The sequence below is a fragment of the Ictalurus furcatus genome, chromosome 1 (assembly GCF_023375685.1).
Source record: "Ictalurus furcatus strain D&B chromosome 1, Billie_1.0, whole genome shotgun sequence".
Classification (NCBI taxonomy): Eukaryota; Metazoa; Chordata; class Actinopteri; order Siluriformes; family Ictaluridae; genus Ictalurus; species Ictalurus furcatus.
The window spans coordinates 15,366,959-15,383,871 of record NC_071255.1 but is presented as its reverse complement, the minus strand read 5'-3'; the positions used below and the strand labels follow the sequence as shown (position 1 = coordinate 15,383,871).

General features: G+C 37.7%; 2 protein-coding genes and 1 long non-coding RNA gene across 3 annotated transcripts; 1 reads left to right on the top strand and 2 right to left on the bottom strand.

The window, feature by feature from the left end:
• Positions 1–3,843: 3,843 nt before the first annotated feature.
• Positions 3,844–6,860, bottom strand: LOC128609750 (uncharacterized). Its single transcript, XM_053628493.1, has 3 exons — positions 6,711–6,860; positions 4,717–4,842; positions 3,844–4,513 (listed from the first exon to the last, which is right to left on the bottom strand). Exons 1-3 carry the CDS (start codon positions 6,720–6,722, stop codon positions 4,343–4,345), a joined length of 309 nt encoding a protein of 102 aa, XP_053484468.1. The 5' UTR covers positions 6,723–6,860; the 3' UTR covers positions 3,844–4,342.
• A 247-nt stretch (positions 6,861–7,107) lies between these two features.
• LOC128609765 (uncharacterized) lies at positions 7,108–9,196 on the top strand. Its single transcript, XR_008386280.1, has 3 exons — positions 7,108–7,187; positions 8,004–8,061; positions 8,292–9,196. It is a non-coding gene; the product is annotated as an uncharacterized LOC128609765 (long non-coding RNA).
• dcst2 (DC-STAMP domain containing 2) lies at positions 7,180–16,805 on the bottom strand. The gene is made up of 15 exons (XM_053628505.1): positions 16,436–16,805; positions 16,024–16,194; positions 15,749–15,850; positions 15,463–15,657; positions 14,571–14,636; positions 14,183–14,396; positions 13,614–13,771; positions 13,319–13,483; positions 12,238–12,405; positions 11,446–11,546; positions 9,830–9,960; positions 9,322–9,449; positions 8,968–9,061; positions 7,713–7,865; positions 7,180–7,613 (listed from the first exon to the last, which is right to left on the bottom strand). Exons 1-15 carry the CDS (start codon positions 16,689–16,691, stop codon positions 7,595–7,597), a joined length of 2,121 nt encoding a protein of 706 aa, XP_053484480.1. The 5' UTR covers positions 16,692–16,805; the 3' UTR covers positions 7,180–7,594.
• Between the last annotated feature and the right edge of the window lie 108 nt (positions 16,806–16,913).

Genomic DNA, 16,913 nt, shown 5'->3' with positions numbered 1-16,913 from the left:
TTTAAAAGACTGCATTCTACTCCAGACAATCTAAATGGAGAAACGTAATTTTAAAAATGATTGTCAACTTAACAACTTGTGTTCATAATCATGGTAATTTAGTACATAACACTTAAATTCCTTTTAAATAATGTGAAAATAAAGTGTGTTTGTGTGTGTCATATTTTTGTTTGGATGTCTGTGTGTGATACACATGGCCATTCCATGTATAGTAACATTTGTGTCAGGAATGGATGGGATCCCGATTTAACATAACTAGTAACGTTTGTGTCAGGAATAGATGGGAACCCGATTTAACATAACTATATATATTTTTATGACCTACCACAGAGTGTTAGAAAGAACATGTGTGCAACGTGTGTGGGTGGAACATATATGGCCGTACCAGGTATGGTAACGTTTGTGTCACGAATGTATGTGATCCAGATTTAACATAACTATATATATATATTATGACCTACCTCAGAGTGTTAGAAAGAACATGTGTGTGCAACTTGTGTGGGTGGAAAACATATGGCCGTACCATGTATGGTAACGTTTCTGTCACGAATGGATGTGATCCAGATTTAACATAACTATATATATATTTTTATGACCTACCTCAGAGTGTTAGAAAGAACATGTGTGTGCAACTTGTGTGGGTGGAAAACATATGGCCGTACCATGTATGGTAACATTTCTGTCACGATTGGATGTGATCCAGATTTAACATAACTATATATATATTTTGTGACCTACCACAGAGTGTTAGAAAGGCCATGTGTGCAACGTGTGTGGGTGGAAAACATATGGCCGTACCAGGTATGGTAACGTTTGTGTCACGAATGGATGTGATCCAGATTTAACATAACTATATATATTTTTATGACCTACCACAGAGAGTTTCATATTCTATGTGAAAAGAAAGAACATGTGTGCAACGTGTGTGGGTGTCTGGAATACACATGGCCATACCATGTATGGTAACGTTTGCGTCACGAATGTGTGTGATCCCGATTTAACATAACTATAAATATTTTTATGATCATGACCTTTGATCTAGATATAGAGAGTTAGAATGTGTATCTTTTTGACCTTTGACCTATACCTGTCAAAACTAAGGTTACATTATATACAAACTATCTCTCTCTACCAATGTATAAGATTATGTCACAGTAATGTTCACAAAAGTGCATTAGTCGGAAACGACTGTGCTCGAGCTTGAGCTCTAATGCCGACTTAGCCTAAGAATGACCTGAGGTGGAAAAAAGTTAATGTTATTAAAAAAATAACTGATTCTACTTGTGCCACAATTATAAACAGTATAGAGTATTTTCTAATCAAGTAAATATAAGTATGAATTGAGTTAGAAGAGTACTGTATCTTTCAGTAGAGGAGTGTATAAATCAGCATTTAACCACAGCAGCCAAGTAATAAATCAGCAATTAGACATTTAGTATGTAAGGAAATGTTTGACTCAATACAATGCCTTAGTAAACTCTTATGCAACCAGTGTATAAGATTATGTCACAGTAATGCTCACAAATGAGCCTTAGTAGGGAACGTCTTTCCTTGTGCTTAGACTCCGAGGCCTACTAGGCCTGAGAGTGCCTTAGTAGGGAACGTCTGTCCTGTGCTTAGGCTCTAGAGCCGACTTGGCCTGAGAATAACCTGAGGTGGAAAAGATTAATTGTGGATGTGTAATACACACGGCCATACCATGTATGGTAAAATTTGTGTCAGGAATGGATGTGATCCAGATTTAACATAACTATATATATTTTTTATGACCTACCTCAGAGTGTTTCATATTCTATGTGAAAAGAAAGAACATGTGTGTGCAACGTGTGTGGGTGTCTGGAATACATATGGCCATACCATGTGTGGTAACGTTTGTGTCAGGAATAGATGGGAACCCGATTTAACATAACTATATATATTTTTATGACCTAGACCTACCTCAGAGAGTTAGAAAGAATATGTGTGTGCAACGTGTGTGGGTGTCTGGAATACATATGGCCGTACCAGGTATGGTAACGTTTGTGTCAGGAATGTATGTGATCCAGATTTAACATAACTATATATATTTTTATGACCTAGACCTACCTCAGAGTGTTAGAAAGAATATGTGTGCAATGTGTGTGGGTGTCTGGAATACATATGGCCGTACCATGTATGGTAACATTTGTGTCAGGAATAGATGGGAACCCGATTTAACATAACTATATATATTTTTCTGACCTACCTCAGAGTGTTAGAAAGAACATGTGCAACGTGTGTGGTGTCTGGAATACATATGGCCGTACCATGTATGGTAACATTTGTGTCAGGAATGGATGTGATCCAGATTTAACATAACTATATATATATTTTATGATCATGACCTTTGACCTAGATATAGAGAGTGAGAATATGTGTGTGCAACGTGTGTGGGTGTCTGGAATACATATGGCCGTACCAGGTATGGTAACGTTTGTGTCAGGAATGTATGTGATCCAGATTTAACATAACTATATATATTTATTGACCTACCTCAGAGTGTTAGAAAGAACGTTTGCAACGTGTGTGGGTGTCTGGAATACATATGGCCGTACCATGTATGGTAACGTTTGTGACAGGAATGTATGTGATCCAGATTTAACATAACTATATATATTTTTCTGACCTACCTCAAAGTGTTAGAAAGAACATGTGCAACATGTGTGGTGTCTGGAATACATATGGCCGTACCATGTATGGTAACATTTGTGTCAGGAATGGATGTGATCCAGATTTAACATAACTATATATATATTTTATGATCATGACCTTTGACCTAGATATAGAGAGTGAGAATATGTATCTTTTTGACCTTTGACCTGTCAAAAATAATGTTACAATATATACAAACTATTTCTCTCTCTCATCTGTTTTGTATTAGTCCATCATACTTGTTGAGATTCAGATTGAGAAAGAGACTCCTACACTAATGTCCCTAATGCCATATTTTAAAGAGAGAAGTCAGTGTGAATGCTGAATGAGAATATGCAATGAATTCCCAAAGACAAAAGGGCCATTGTAAGAATGAACAGCAGGAAATGATAACACACGGCTTACTGGAATATGAAGGACAACTGATGTAGCTCTGTGAGGCAGCTCTCTGAAGATGACTGACTGCCTTAAGGAAAATGAACATTATTTACGTATTTATTATTATTATTATTATTATTATTATTATTATTTTACCAATTATGTATTATGTATGCAGATTGTATAATTATGTCAGGCCACAAAGAATCAAGAAGGAAAGAAGAATCATTCATTTTTTGTGCATAAATTAAATGACTTATAACTCTTCCCAGATGCACTAACTTGCTGAAGCCAAGAATGGTCCTCCGTTGTTTTACTGGGTAAATGTGTACAAGGTTATAAAGTACATTTTATGTGTAAAGTAGGAACGCTGTTGCACTGGAAGATGGTTGTTGGAGGCTACATAAGGGCTACACTGACCCCTGCTGTAAGCGTAGGCTTACTGCTGCTGTGGCACAGTCAAACCTCTCAAGATATTCTGAGTGCAAAAACATAAGGTCAGCTTAACTATTGTGGTATCATAATCATGGTACTTTGGTACTTTGTAAACAGAGTAATGGTACTTTTTTTAAACAGAGGAACACACCCTAGTAGACAGCTAGGGCGCTACTAAGAAAGAGATCTTAATCAATGACTAAGTTTACATGGACAGCAGTAATCTAATTATTGACCTTATTCTGAGTAAGACAATATTCTGATTAAGGTGTTTACATGAGTCACGTTCAAAAATATCCCTTTTAATGATCTTAACAAGGTTAACCCAGAACTGCATGCAAGTACATTTTACTCACTCACTGAATGTTTCTGTATTTATTTCAATATATTTTCTTGCCATTTTACTGGATGCCAACATTTGTATTACTTTACATACCTATTTATTATTTTACCATGGTACAAAAGTGTATTAGTATGTATAAAAGAGACAGTTGTCAAAAAACAGTGTCATACAACATAATAATTATTGCAGATATCATCATTGTACAAAAATATTATGATGAGAAGGTTAAATCGGAAACATGTAACCAACAAACCTGCAGCACCAAAGCATATTAGTAAATATAAAAGCTGCTTCTTCACATATTTGTCAGTCATGTGTATGTGACTCTTACAATGTTGGCAGTGTTTCGCCATTCAGTTACAGGTGTGGCTGAGATTTTATCTAGAGAATCTGATAACATTTTAATGATAAGGCAGAGGAAGTCTGAACAGGAGCCTGCTGTGATAGCATTACACCTACATGGAGTGGGAGGGGCTGGTGGGAACTCTTTGCTTAGGTTATTCACTTGCCTGGTTTTCAGAGTAACAGGCAAGCGCATTTAACACTTTTGTCTTTCTGAAGCAGCCCAAACTGAGTGCTGGCAAGGGAATTCACCAGCTTCCAAAAGTTCTCAAAGGTGACACCTTGCCCCTCTGTCACATCCATCTCCTTCAACATCTTGGTAAGATCTTCCTGGTCCTTGGGAGTCTGTTAAAGAAGCAAATAAAGCTTTACTCTGGTCATATTCATGAAGTGGTTTGTTAGCTCACATATTTGCTGAATACAGCTGAGACAACAGCAAGTCCATTTTGAGCGTCTTGCATGGATCGCAATCCTTTGCTAGAAAGTTTGTAATCAGATCTTCCTTGTAATCAGGAGAATGAGAGCTTACTGTGGTAAATGCTACCTACCACTGTAGGCAGTTCTTTGGAAAGCATGCCCTGGAACTCCTCTACTGTCAGAGTGGCACCGTCATTAGCAGAGGCTTCGTGGAACTGGGTTACTATGGTGTTGATGGCCAGTTCTAGATCTGTGTACTAAAGAAAAGAAGGAGTATTTTAAAATGCCACACTATAGTTAGTGCTACTACAGTTTCCACATTTATAACTTGTGAAGCAGTATTTAGAGTTAGCATGGTTTTAGTTTCAATTTAGAACAGCAATAATACACTTCCAAAAATTATAGCTTAGCAAATAAAAATATGTTGAATATAGACAAATTCAATGAATAGTTCTCTTCATTATATTGTCTTTAAACAAATATAAGATTGTTAGCTTAGTTCTAGATATATTTTGTTGCTCATTTAAAGCTTGCAATGAGCTTATTCTATTGGCACATCATTTTGCTTATTTCAAGCATTTATTTCTAGAAATAAGCAAAATGATCTGCCAATAAAATAAGTCAATTTAAGCTTGAAATAAGTAGGAGTAAGTCACATGTCTAGGAGTAAGCTACTATGTGTCTACTATGTGTTATAATAATCTCATAATGACAAATATTAGATAACTTTTTTTTTGGATATCTTCACTTGCTAAGATATCATTTATAAAGTGGATAAGCATCATAGAATTATTAGACTTTGTAGTACAAATAAAAAGAAATAATAAGCCTGGTGTTAATTGTATAATAAATAACAACAGGAAGATTTCACATTGCTTTTGGTACAACATAACAAAATAATACCATCATGTAACGTGTATACATATATTTTCAGTATGAAGCGGTAGAAGGAATTTAGCACCATAGGGATTCCACATACTCCACACACACGCACGCACGCACGCGCGCACACACACACACGCACACACACACACACACACACGGTTAATTCTACATACTGCATTTAAACTTGAATGAAAACCTTTCTAGATCAGTAACTGGTTTAGGGTGCTGTCTGATTCTGTGAGATTGCATATCGTAAAGCACTGTGATGCTTTACTTTAAATTTTAGCCACAGTAACTTTTGTAGCTTGCTCAGAAGAATGCCTAAAAGATTAACAGCTGTTCTCGGGTCATACCCCAAATTCTTCTGGTGTTGGATAAGCTCTCTGTGCTACTGTATAATCTTTTAATGTGTCTTGAACCTGAACTACTGAGTTTTTAAAAGACAAAAATTTTCCAGCAGTAATGCTGAAAACAATGTTCAAACTTGATTTTGACATGATCCTGGCCTTTTCCAAATAGTCAAAGCTGGGTTCTTATGCACTGATGTAAAACAGGATTCATTCCTTCTTGCCATGTTACTCACAGCATGTACCATGATCAGGGGGAAGGTCCTCTTTACCTAACCAGGTAACTGAACCTAGACAATGAAACTCAGGAAGCAGTTACATCAGGTTGGGCTAGGGTGTTTGCAACAAAGCGATACTATTTACTGTATGGGCGTTGGCCAGCAACCAATCTGAACTCTGGTATGGTCATAGTAGTAGAAATCTGCCATAAGGTGATTTAAGATCTCAGGTTTTGTTCGAACAATATTATATGTGATTCCCTATTGCATGGAAAGCAAGCTTTCTGAGGACAACATCATATTATAGAAATAATTCTTTTAAACTAATTGTTAAGAAAAGCCTATGAGTAGCTACCTTGGGGATTATTATGAAGTGATTGCTTTACACAAGCAAATCTAAAGCAATGAATTTGGCTGTTTATGCAGTTTGCCATAGCATGCATTACAGGTGAACATAATTCTAAAGGTCATCCTGGATTACAAGTTTCAAACTGTACATAGCTACGTATACAACGATTTCTCATGATCCACTCTAGGAATTCACTCTGATCAAAGACTATAGTCAGTTCCAAAGTGCTGAGCACACTGACATGGAAAACTAGTTTATAAATCATTTCAAGCATGCAACTGCAAATATGTTATCGCAATGAAAGAAAAAAAACTACAGTCATTTACCTTTGGTGCCATTCCGTCCGTTTAGTCTCCTGATGTCGAAGGGAACTACGTGAGTAAAGTTCAGTGACGGTGTTTTCTCACCGCCCTGCGTGTGGAGAGTCCCCTTATCTTCCTTCCACGTCAGTCCTTAATGACGGGCTTCTCGAGTCATTTAGCTGAGTCGATTCTTTTGAATCATCCTATTAGAATAATGTTGTGTACTGTGTGTCCGGGTTCTGATTCCTTTGATTCAAAGTCAAGCGCGTCAGAGTAGGTCCTTAGATTCGTTGATTTATACTATTATTTTATTTATGTGAATTAAGATTTTCTGTTAGTCCCGTTGATAATAGGAAACTTATGTTCACAATTTACAATTTAGTTGACTGGCTTTCCAGAAAAATGTCGGAGAAACAACAATAACAACAACAAAAAGACAAACAGTGAAATAGTTCAAAGGAAGGAGGCAACGAATCGTCTCTCGTGCTAAAATGGTCAATGGTAAGTTTTGTGTGTTAGCACGAATTGTTTGTGATGTTTTTTTTCTGCCATGTCAGAGCACAAGCAGAAGATCCTAAGATGCATTTGGACATCCTGAGCTATTGTTTTAGTGCAGAGGCGCCCATACCGAGAATTCCACAAAGCCGCTGGCCATGAAAAAGTAGAGCAATAACTCAACACCCAACCAGCTCGACCACATTCTCATAGTACATCTGAAAAACAATAATTTTTTTTTTTTTTTAAAGGTTTCGCAATGAAAACACAAACAATACAGTGATGAGCATGCTTTTATACAATTATTGGGTTAAAGTAATAAATGCTGGATTTGTACTGGAAGGTGATTGAGTGGCTTCTGTCTTGCACAGGTCTCAAACTATGTTTTCAAGCTTTGGTGCATATAAGTTATCTCACTGGTCTTCACTGGCTCTGTCAATGAAATACACACACACATGAAAATATAAAGGTCATATAACATGATCTGATATGGTGTACATTCTGTGTAGAGTGCTAAAGTGACTTCACTACCTGAGCTCAGAGTTGCTGGTGTGTGAATCACTCAGGTCCTCAGTATTTACAGGGTTCCTCCTCATCAGCCTCATCCTGTCAGCATTTTGACTGATGTGTGGTGATGTCATAGCCACCTCCCACAGATTCACTTGCTCCTCATCACTGGAGTCTCTGTGATACCATGTGTTTCATTTAAATGGTAGCACATGTCTGGTCCTAACACAGTTTTAACTGTTGCCTTCTCTTGACTAAATTAACTCATTCATTCATACATTCATTCATCTTTAGTAAGGACTTTGTTCTGATCAGGTTCATGGATCTAGAACCCATCCCAGGCACTGGGTCCAAGGTGGGGACATACCTTACTGTAAGTACAATGCCAGTCCTTCGCATGGCATAGTGCACTCGTACACACGGGTGGATTTAGGGGCCCTAGTCAAAAAATAGGAATAGGGCCCTATTCAAATGGGGTTGGGGAAAGGTGCTGCTGAAATAACAGTGATATGAATCATTTCAGTGATATATCATCAATGTTATATTTTCAGCATACATTATTTTGCATTAATAATTAAAAATATATATAATTTTTCTTTTTAGGTGGTCCTTGGCTTCTGGGGGCCCAAAGCAGTTGCCTGCCTTTGCCTAGTGCTGCCTAACTGTGCCCCTGCTTGCACATATGCACAATCATTTAGGGGCAATTTAGCATAACCAATCCGATGAAACCAGAGAACCTTGGGAAAACCCACATGGACACGGAGAGAACATTCACAGAAACCCCACACAGACAAAAAGCACGGCTAAGGATCGAACTAAGGACATTGGAGCTGTGCTACCATGTCACCTTGAATGAACTCAAATAGCACACTTATCTATATATTTCAAACAATAATTTTGCCACTTATAATACTGAGGAATGAAGCAGTATCATTGTAGTATAACCTATAATAATACAGAGTCATACAAAAGCATACAAAAGCCAACACTGTACACTGTGTGTGCATGAGAGCTATTTACTTATTGTTATATGCCCATTCAATTTGTCAATGGCATCACCACAAAAAGATAAAATCCTAATAGGAATATATTTTGCTGAAACAGTGTTAGTTTGTCCATAACTGGTTAAATTAATATATGGTCAAGGATCTTTGAAATGTAATGTTGAAATGTGGTTTCAACATTCTGATTTGTTTTCCTTCTGGTGTCGTGCACCAACTGTAAACTTCAGCTTTAGCTACGTGTTGGCTTGTGTTAAGTTCAATAACAGTTGACTCACAGCTCATATTCAGAGTCTTCTTGGAATGTCAGGGGGCCCATACAGACAGCACAGATGTTCCCCATTACCCTGAAGCACTGCATGCAGAAACACCCTGAAAACAAAAGAGTATATTCAAACACAGAGTTTTGAGAGCTATACTTCATACTGTATACTCAAGCTGATGGTATCTATCTACTATCTCCTGTTCTTTATTTCCAAGCATAAATTAAAACATCAAGCTAATCAAATCAAGGCCTTCTGGATCCTCTGAATACTAAAGCAAAATGTTTAAACTCCATATGATTGAGGTCGGGTATACGCAGACTGTGATATTAAAGGCAATATTTCCTTTAACATGAATACTAAGATGACCTGTGCAGTTTTGAGTAGAGCAGGTGTACACATCCGAACTGTTTTCGACCTTCACAGCTTTCCCACAGGCCAGGCATGACTTATCACAGAATCCCATGAATCTGGCTATGGTGACTCCACCTGGCAGACTGCAAACACATACAGACACACAGATCTGACTGTGATGGCTCCACTGTATACACTGCACACAGGAAAGACCATTACTAGATCTGGCAGTGCTCTCTCATTCCTAATCTCCTCAAGCACAGACAACGCAGAGTTATCGTAAGTTCATAATTAATGATTAAATATAATCAACACATATTTAATCATTTAAAATAAGAGGACTAACAGGTACTATTTAATTCCGGCTGCTATTGTTACTGAATCGTATTATTTGCATACATCATTCCCTTAATCGTCCAACATTAAGCTGTTCAAACAACATGTTTTCCCCCAGAACAGTATTTACTTGTGCCTGGCTAATCATTAGCTAATTCCACCTAGAACCGTATGGGGTGTGACTCACCGCAGTATCAACGTTTGCAGTACACTGCCATTTCCCTGGTTCTCTTTTTCCCTGGCCACCACCCGCAGCAAAGTTTTCCCCAGCGAGCCACGCTGAGATAGGATGCGACTGCGGAGTCGCAGAATCCTCACCTGTAAAACGGGGAAAATTGTAGACACTCTTATATTTAATATGACCTTGAATCCAACAAAGAGAAAAACAAATAGATAATTATTAGTGGAAATTACTGAAATAAAAAAACCACTGTATGCACACCTTTTTATAATGGGCACTATAACTGCGTTCAGAGATAACCATTCATTAAAAATTATGGTCAAAGGTAAGTAGCATAAAGTTGCCATCAATAAAAGTGATTCTGATTTACCCTAAATAAAAATCATTTCTTGTAGGATTTCCTTGATACCATCATACTGGTACTATATAACCATGGTTTGCAAGGAGTTGACAGAACCTCAGTGGAATCTTATTGTCCAAAGGTACTGATCAGGAGAGGTGTATCAATAAGTGGAGAAAACAGGGACGTTTGCCAAGAGCAAGATTACCCTCCAAAGGTCTTAAAGTTACACTTCAATTTAGTTTTTGAAGGTGAAAATGTCTGACAGGATTTTATCTTGATTTCTGGCTTTACATAACAAAAACCTACAATGTCAATAAGAGGGTGTAAAGTTTTCATATCCATTGCACCAAATCGTTTAGTTTTCACACATAATGTTCTATCTTTTATTGTTTTATTCTCATTATCGTTATTATTATTATGGCCTATGTTAGTGCCATTCTAACTTTTTGGAATGCATTTTGTGGGAAAACAGAGGCAAAAGCAACAAGCAAAAGAAACAAAAAGAAACAATGTTTCACCCGTTATACAGCAGGTGTACACAGGGTATTAAAATACCCTAGTGTAGTGCTGATTAGGTGCTTTCTGAACTACAGTACTGTATATCTATGAAGAGGTGTATAGAAAGGAATTTTCTCTCTGTATAGCAATCTTAAAATAGTTGAAATACCGTTTGTTTTCCTCATTCACTGAGGTCAACAATGCATGCAGCTGGATGCCTAAAATGTCAACATTATTGCATACCAATATTTATAGTCACTACTAACCAATACTGTCCCATTAAACTATGGTGGGAAAATACGTTTCTAAACATAAACAAAACTCTAACAGAAATTGAACCAAATACAAATGAGTCTCTCTCTTTCTCTCTCTCTCTAAAAAAACAGGTCTTACAAGCCAAGGTTAAAGTCAAAATTCTGCTAATACAGCTATGTTGCATTTGGCTGCTAGAGAACAATTTAAAGTGATACACTATATGTCCAAAAGTATCTGGACACCTGACCATCACACCCATATGTGGTTCTTCCCCAAACTGTTGCCACAGAAAAAGCAACTGAAAGCACACTATTGTCTAGAATGACTAGATGAACTGGAATGCCAACTGTACACCAGCCCTTCTCTCCCAAAATCAGTGCCTGATCTCACTAATGCTGTTGTGGCTGAATGAGAAGAATTGTTTTTGGATACTATGAAGGGGATTACCAAGAAAAGAAAAACTGCTGACTACTGCAAAAAAACAACACCTTAACTATGGCTGTTGTGTAGATGGTGTTTGTCTTACTTTTTCCCGCTGAGGGTGGTACCGTGCACACACAAACCTCTGCAGTCGTTTTGCATAACCTCCAGCAAGCACCAGGAAAAAGACAAGACCATAAAGAAAGCCTGTGAATGAGCATAAAGTGTGTCATATGTCAAATGCAGGTCATTATGTAGACAGCGTACCGTGAGGAAAAGGGATAAAAGTCCAAGCCAAGCAATTCTCTTCAAGCTAGGGCAGAGATCATTTCTGGGCTGGTAAATGTAAACAAAAGCCTAAAATGAAGAAGCCAGATATCCAGATGCATTGCATGACTGTATTGCAGATTGTACAGATTGAGAGCTCTACCATAAAATTGAAACTGTATGTTATCACCCCATATGATAGCTTTAGCAGTAAAATGATGTAGGTCACAATTAGATGAATGTTGCCTATATTGTAGCTAGTAACCATCATTTCTATTTAATAAATAATTTGTATGTAACACAAAAGACTAGGTTTAATAAAACTCCCACCATGTAAAGAACTGGATTTATGATACAGCAACAGTTGTATTTCATAAAACTACATAATTAATTAAAAAGTATTACTTTAAAATGTCACTGCAGGTTTACTTCCTGTTCTGTTCTTCTAGAAGTTCAGCATTTTAATGAGATCCCCTTGAACACTTCTCCTTTATTATTTTTGTACAACTGCCAAACGTGATACAACTTGACACCAAATTGGCATAAATGTTGATCGCATGCGTAGTACCAGTCCTAACCACTAGATGTCCTTAGATAGTTGCTGGTCCATTCACACGCAGCACATTCATACCTATGAATAGGTAGACCATGTATTCTGGCTCCAGAGGTTCCATCAGGCACTTCTTGCTAAGGATTGTAATGTTCCCCTTCTGCAGAACGTCAAAGGAGGCCACAATATCTTTAAAGATGTCAGAAGCATAGCCTGAGCCATTCACTTGTATGTCCACAACCAAAGGAGCTGGAGAAACATATGAACCAAAATTAGAAGACTCTGTTATTTAGAAAAGGAGGAAATTGAGATTCGAATAGTGCCTAGTGTCAACATTGAGAATTTGGTGAAATCTCATTCTATTGTTCATTATTTGTATGTCATAGCAGTTTTAAAGGAGCAGTTTGTAACTTTTGGAGTATTCTCCTACCTGCTATGACCATCAAATGACAATCTCAATTAGAACATTGACAAGCCAAGTCCTCTCCCTCATCGGGAGGTGTGTATCAGGGCTGGGATCCCCCGGGACCCAACAACAGTCATGGGAGATGTGGTCAGATGTAAAGCTTACAGCACAAATAAAGGCAATTTAATTTACATGGGACCACTGTGCAACATTGTTTATTTTTGGAAAATAGAGCCAAGTAAATTCATTAGAAAATATTGTGGGTGGATACAAAGAAAAATAACATCTGGAGCAGATGGAATGGTCCGAATTTTTCAGGAGTGGGGAAGTAGAGGAAAAATGTAGATGCATTGGATGGCTATATTGCAAGTCAATTTTTTTTAAAGGTATCGAAACACTTTCATAAATTATTAACTCCTCTTTTAAAATGAATTTTGATGATTGGAGCTTTCATCATAATATGTATGATGAAAAGGTATTGTGAGCATGCACACTGTCTAATGGAAATAAGGTATACTAACATAACATTATAGTAAGAAGTACCAGATCTACACTTTGCTTGAATTAGTCCCTATCTATAAAAGGCAGACATCATTTAAAAGTGATGATTCATAAGTCATTATGTAGCCTATTTGAATTTATTTTACCTCAAATTTCTCAATCATCAATATCAATGTCAAATTATGTAGCCAATTAAAAAGGCCAGCATATAATGTATCACAATATATAAGAAGTGAACAGTACAAAGCCTCTTACCTCTGGCCACTATCTCTGTTTGAGCATGATAATGTAGAATGTCAAACACCCAGAACACCATGAGGTCTAATGCAATCACCACACAGCCCATTACCATGTGCTTAAGCACGGACACCAGGCCGGTCATGACTGTCCGCCTCTCTCGAGCCATCAACCGCAAGCAGTCTTGTGGTGTGTGACACAGTAAATGGAAGTGATTAGCACAGTTTTGGCTCCTCTTTAACAATTATTGAGTCTGACATTTTTTGTCTTTATTATTTTTAAATAATCCAAACACACACTCACACTCACTCACAAGGTGTGATGTAGGTCAAAGCCTCTTTCTTACTGAGGGGCAGGACTGCTGGTTTTCCTTGCCTAGAGAACTTGCGATCCAGCTCTACAAATTGCTCTGTTATGTAGAAGTTGTCAAAATCGTCTGAATGAAGGTAACGGTTTTTGTACAGGACTGCCCTGTTCACAAGCGCAAAAAATATCAACACAAAGTATCACAGACTACACAGTCAACAGATTATATTGCAGTGTACTACTACTTCCATTTCATCCATGGAAAATGTACATACAGTAAGTAATAAACACACATGCTTTATGGTTCTGCATAACCATTTCTATAATAATTAATGATAAATAAATAAATAAATCTCAAACTGTAAGTATGCATGCTAAATTTCCCTCACACAAAGCCAGGTTTCATTTAGCCTGTTTGAGTGAGTGTACCACTTTATTTAAATCCTGAACTACAATTTCTAATTCTATTTTTCTAATTCAGTAGGGAACTTTTCTGGATCTTTATGTCTACAAGATAAAATAAATGGCAGTAATGAACAGACTGAGGTGTTTGATGGCTACTCATGGTGGACTCACTTTAGGTACAAGAACAGCAACAAAAAGAAGCCCACATAGGTCAGTAGACCCATGAGGTCCAGGACACGCTCTCGGTCTTGTGACACCTCCTCCATGATCTTCTGAGCCATATCATGCCCAGACTGACTGCTGTTTAGATTCATCTCAAAGCGCACAGAGGCTGACATATTGAATTCAAACTCTTTCTTCATTTGACTGAATGCTGCAATAATTGCTAGAGTGAAATCAAACAAATTAATAGAAGACCCAGCTTTAATCATAAACCGTATATAACAGAATAGCTAGATCTCATATATAGTCGATGGTCTTATCTGACTATGTTACTATATCCTGAAACAACTGGGTGCAATAATGTTGCAGGAGAACAGGAAGGAGTTGCAGAACTTACGGAAAGCCAGTTTAGTCTTTAGATGGTTGCCAATATATGAAGGTATGACACAGAAGAACTCACCAACTGTTGGGAACAAGATGAGGAGAAATATTATATCATTTTACAATAAATGTTGCAAATATTATGAAGTCAGTGATAAAAAAAGAGAAGGTAAAAGCACAAAGTACTCTACATATCATTAAAATGGTAGGTTTTTAACCTTTCAGATGATACTTGCACATTCTGAGTTAATATTGAGAACTTCTGGATATTATTATTGTTTTGTTTTTTTTCTCTTTTTTTCTTTTATTATTGTCTGAGGCTGTGTGTGTACACTGAGGTCATGTTTGGATTTAGAGGCAGCACTGTCGGTAAGGTTGTCTTGCCACAGAGGCGGATATAAAACAATAATTTATTCAAAATGAGAACATGCTGGTAAAAGAGGGAAGTGAATGAGTCATGGTCAGCCAGGACAAGAATGAGAAGGGAAATGAGAAAACCATTGTGCATGCTCAGCATTCAGCATTCAGAGCAGCTCTTATGCTAAAACACTGATCTCTAGTTGGTACAAAAATTTTAAACCACAAATGTTCTACAGAAGGTGACCCAGAAAGTATTTTTATGTAAAGTATGTTAATGTTATAGGGATACATTGAAGACAAATAGAATGACTATAAAGCATTAATCGAAAGCTCTGTGCTATATAATACAACCTGGTACATTGTGTATGTAAACACATAGTAATCATATATATAGCCTTTTACAAAACCAAGTTGGATGGAAAAAAATACAAGGAAAAAACAAACTTCACCACAGTAATGAGTAAGAAGGCAATGATCAAAAGCTTCCTGTAAAGATGTTAATTACAAGTCTGCAAAGGTCACAATAATACATCTGCGGAGAGGCTGACCGCGCGTGAGGCCACAGAGTGGCCTGAAGCCATCCACGATGTGGCAGAGGAAAGAGAACACTGAGAGCAGCTCCATACAGTCAGCGCGGCCCTCGTCAAACACAGAGTTACATTTCTTATACGGTGTCCCCATCTTCACATTACAGATATCGCCGATGCTCGCCAAGAAGTACAGCACGCTTCTCAGAGAACGAGCTGAAAAAGGTTAGAATAAGAGAGGATAAGGTGGTTGCCATGGGATCTTGCTTTGTCCAGCTGTCAATGAAGTACACTGTAATTCACTCACAGACATGGCGTACAGACTCTGTAAGGGCGCTGATCAAGTTCTGCACTCTGCCTGCCAGTGAGTAGGCATTCCTGCTGACCTCTCTTACCTTCTCCAGCACAGCTATGTACCCAGAAACAAAAGCAACAAAAGCACAAGTGTGAGTCATTTATGAATTATGTAATACCCTTTCCTTTCAGATAACATAAATAAAGTCAGACGTATCTCAAATAAGAGAACAATTTTTGAACAATGACTTTAGGAACATGCAGTGAAGGCTAGTGTGCATGACTTACGCAGCAGAGGAGTGGAAGCTCGCTGCATGAGTTGTTGGGTTTGGTTCATGGCTAACTCGGCTCCGCACAACACGCTGGTTGCTGCTCGGTCAAAGTTCTCCAGAGTGTTGTTCAAGGGGCCTTGAACCATAAGGGTGATGATGAGGAAGAGCAGGATTTTTTTACCTTCCCCTTCAGAGGTAGAATAAACACATGAGGAGAGAGCTCCAGAAATATTCAATGGGTTTAATGAATAGTTTTATGAATGTAATCAAGCAAAATGGATTTGTCATTGAGCCTAATAAACAGTGGAGATAGTTGTTGTATAACACAAATAATATGCATAAGATACTCAATCACATCGAGTTTAGTGCTACTGTATAAGAAGTAAGTTCTTTTAGACATAGTCCGAAATGATGGAAAGGATACTTACTGGAGCACAGCATGGGAAGCATGAGTGTGATGTTGGTCCGCACGCTAACGGCGAGACCCATTCCAAACGCTGTGAAGGCGGCGATGGTTACCGTGGTGATGATGCAGTACCAAAGCGCATGTTTCTGTATGTACAGTGCTATTGCACCATAAATGAAGGCAAGCAACAGACCAAGCAAAAACGCTGCAAGACTGCGCCAGGCACGACTCCATGCTGAACTGCGAAAGATCCTTAACACCTGGCTGTTGAGTTTCATCCTGTCAAAACAAAACAAAACAAAATGTTTACATGTTAAAGTGGAAACACTTTAAATTAGCTCGCTTTATGCCTTCTATACTGTCTATTCTACCTTCTCATCAAAAGTCTCACTTTTTTCATAGCACGTAATACACAGCTTCAATGTCAATGGCTGATTTCTGTGAACTTTTTTCACGCAGTTCAAAAAAGTACAGTTGACAGTTGTTGATTAATTTCAAAT

Coding starts and splice junctions, on each gene's coding strand:
- LOC128609750 (XM_053628493.1), bottom strand. Junction 4,514..4,716: donor CCAAAGAACTGCCTACAGTG/GTAGGTAGCATT, acceptor CTTCTTTAACAG/ACTCCCAAGGACCAGGAAGA.
- dcst2 (XM_053628505.1), bottom strand. CDS start 16,691: ATGAAACTCAACAGCCAGGTGTTAAGGATCTTTCGCAGTTCAGCATGG. Junction 9,961..11,445: donor ACCACCCTCAGCGGGAAAAA/GTAAGACAAACA, acceptor CCCGTTTTACAG/GTGAGGATTCTGCGACTCCG. Junction 7,866..8,967: donor GAAGACTCTGAATATGAGCT/GTGAGTCAACTG, acceptor ATGGTATCACAG/AGACTCCAGTGATGAGGAGC.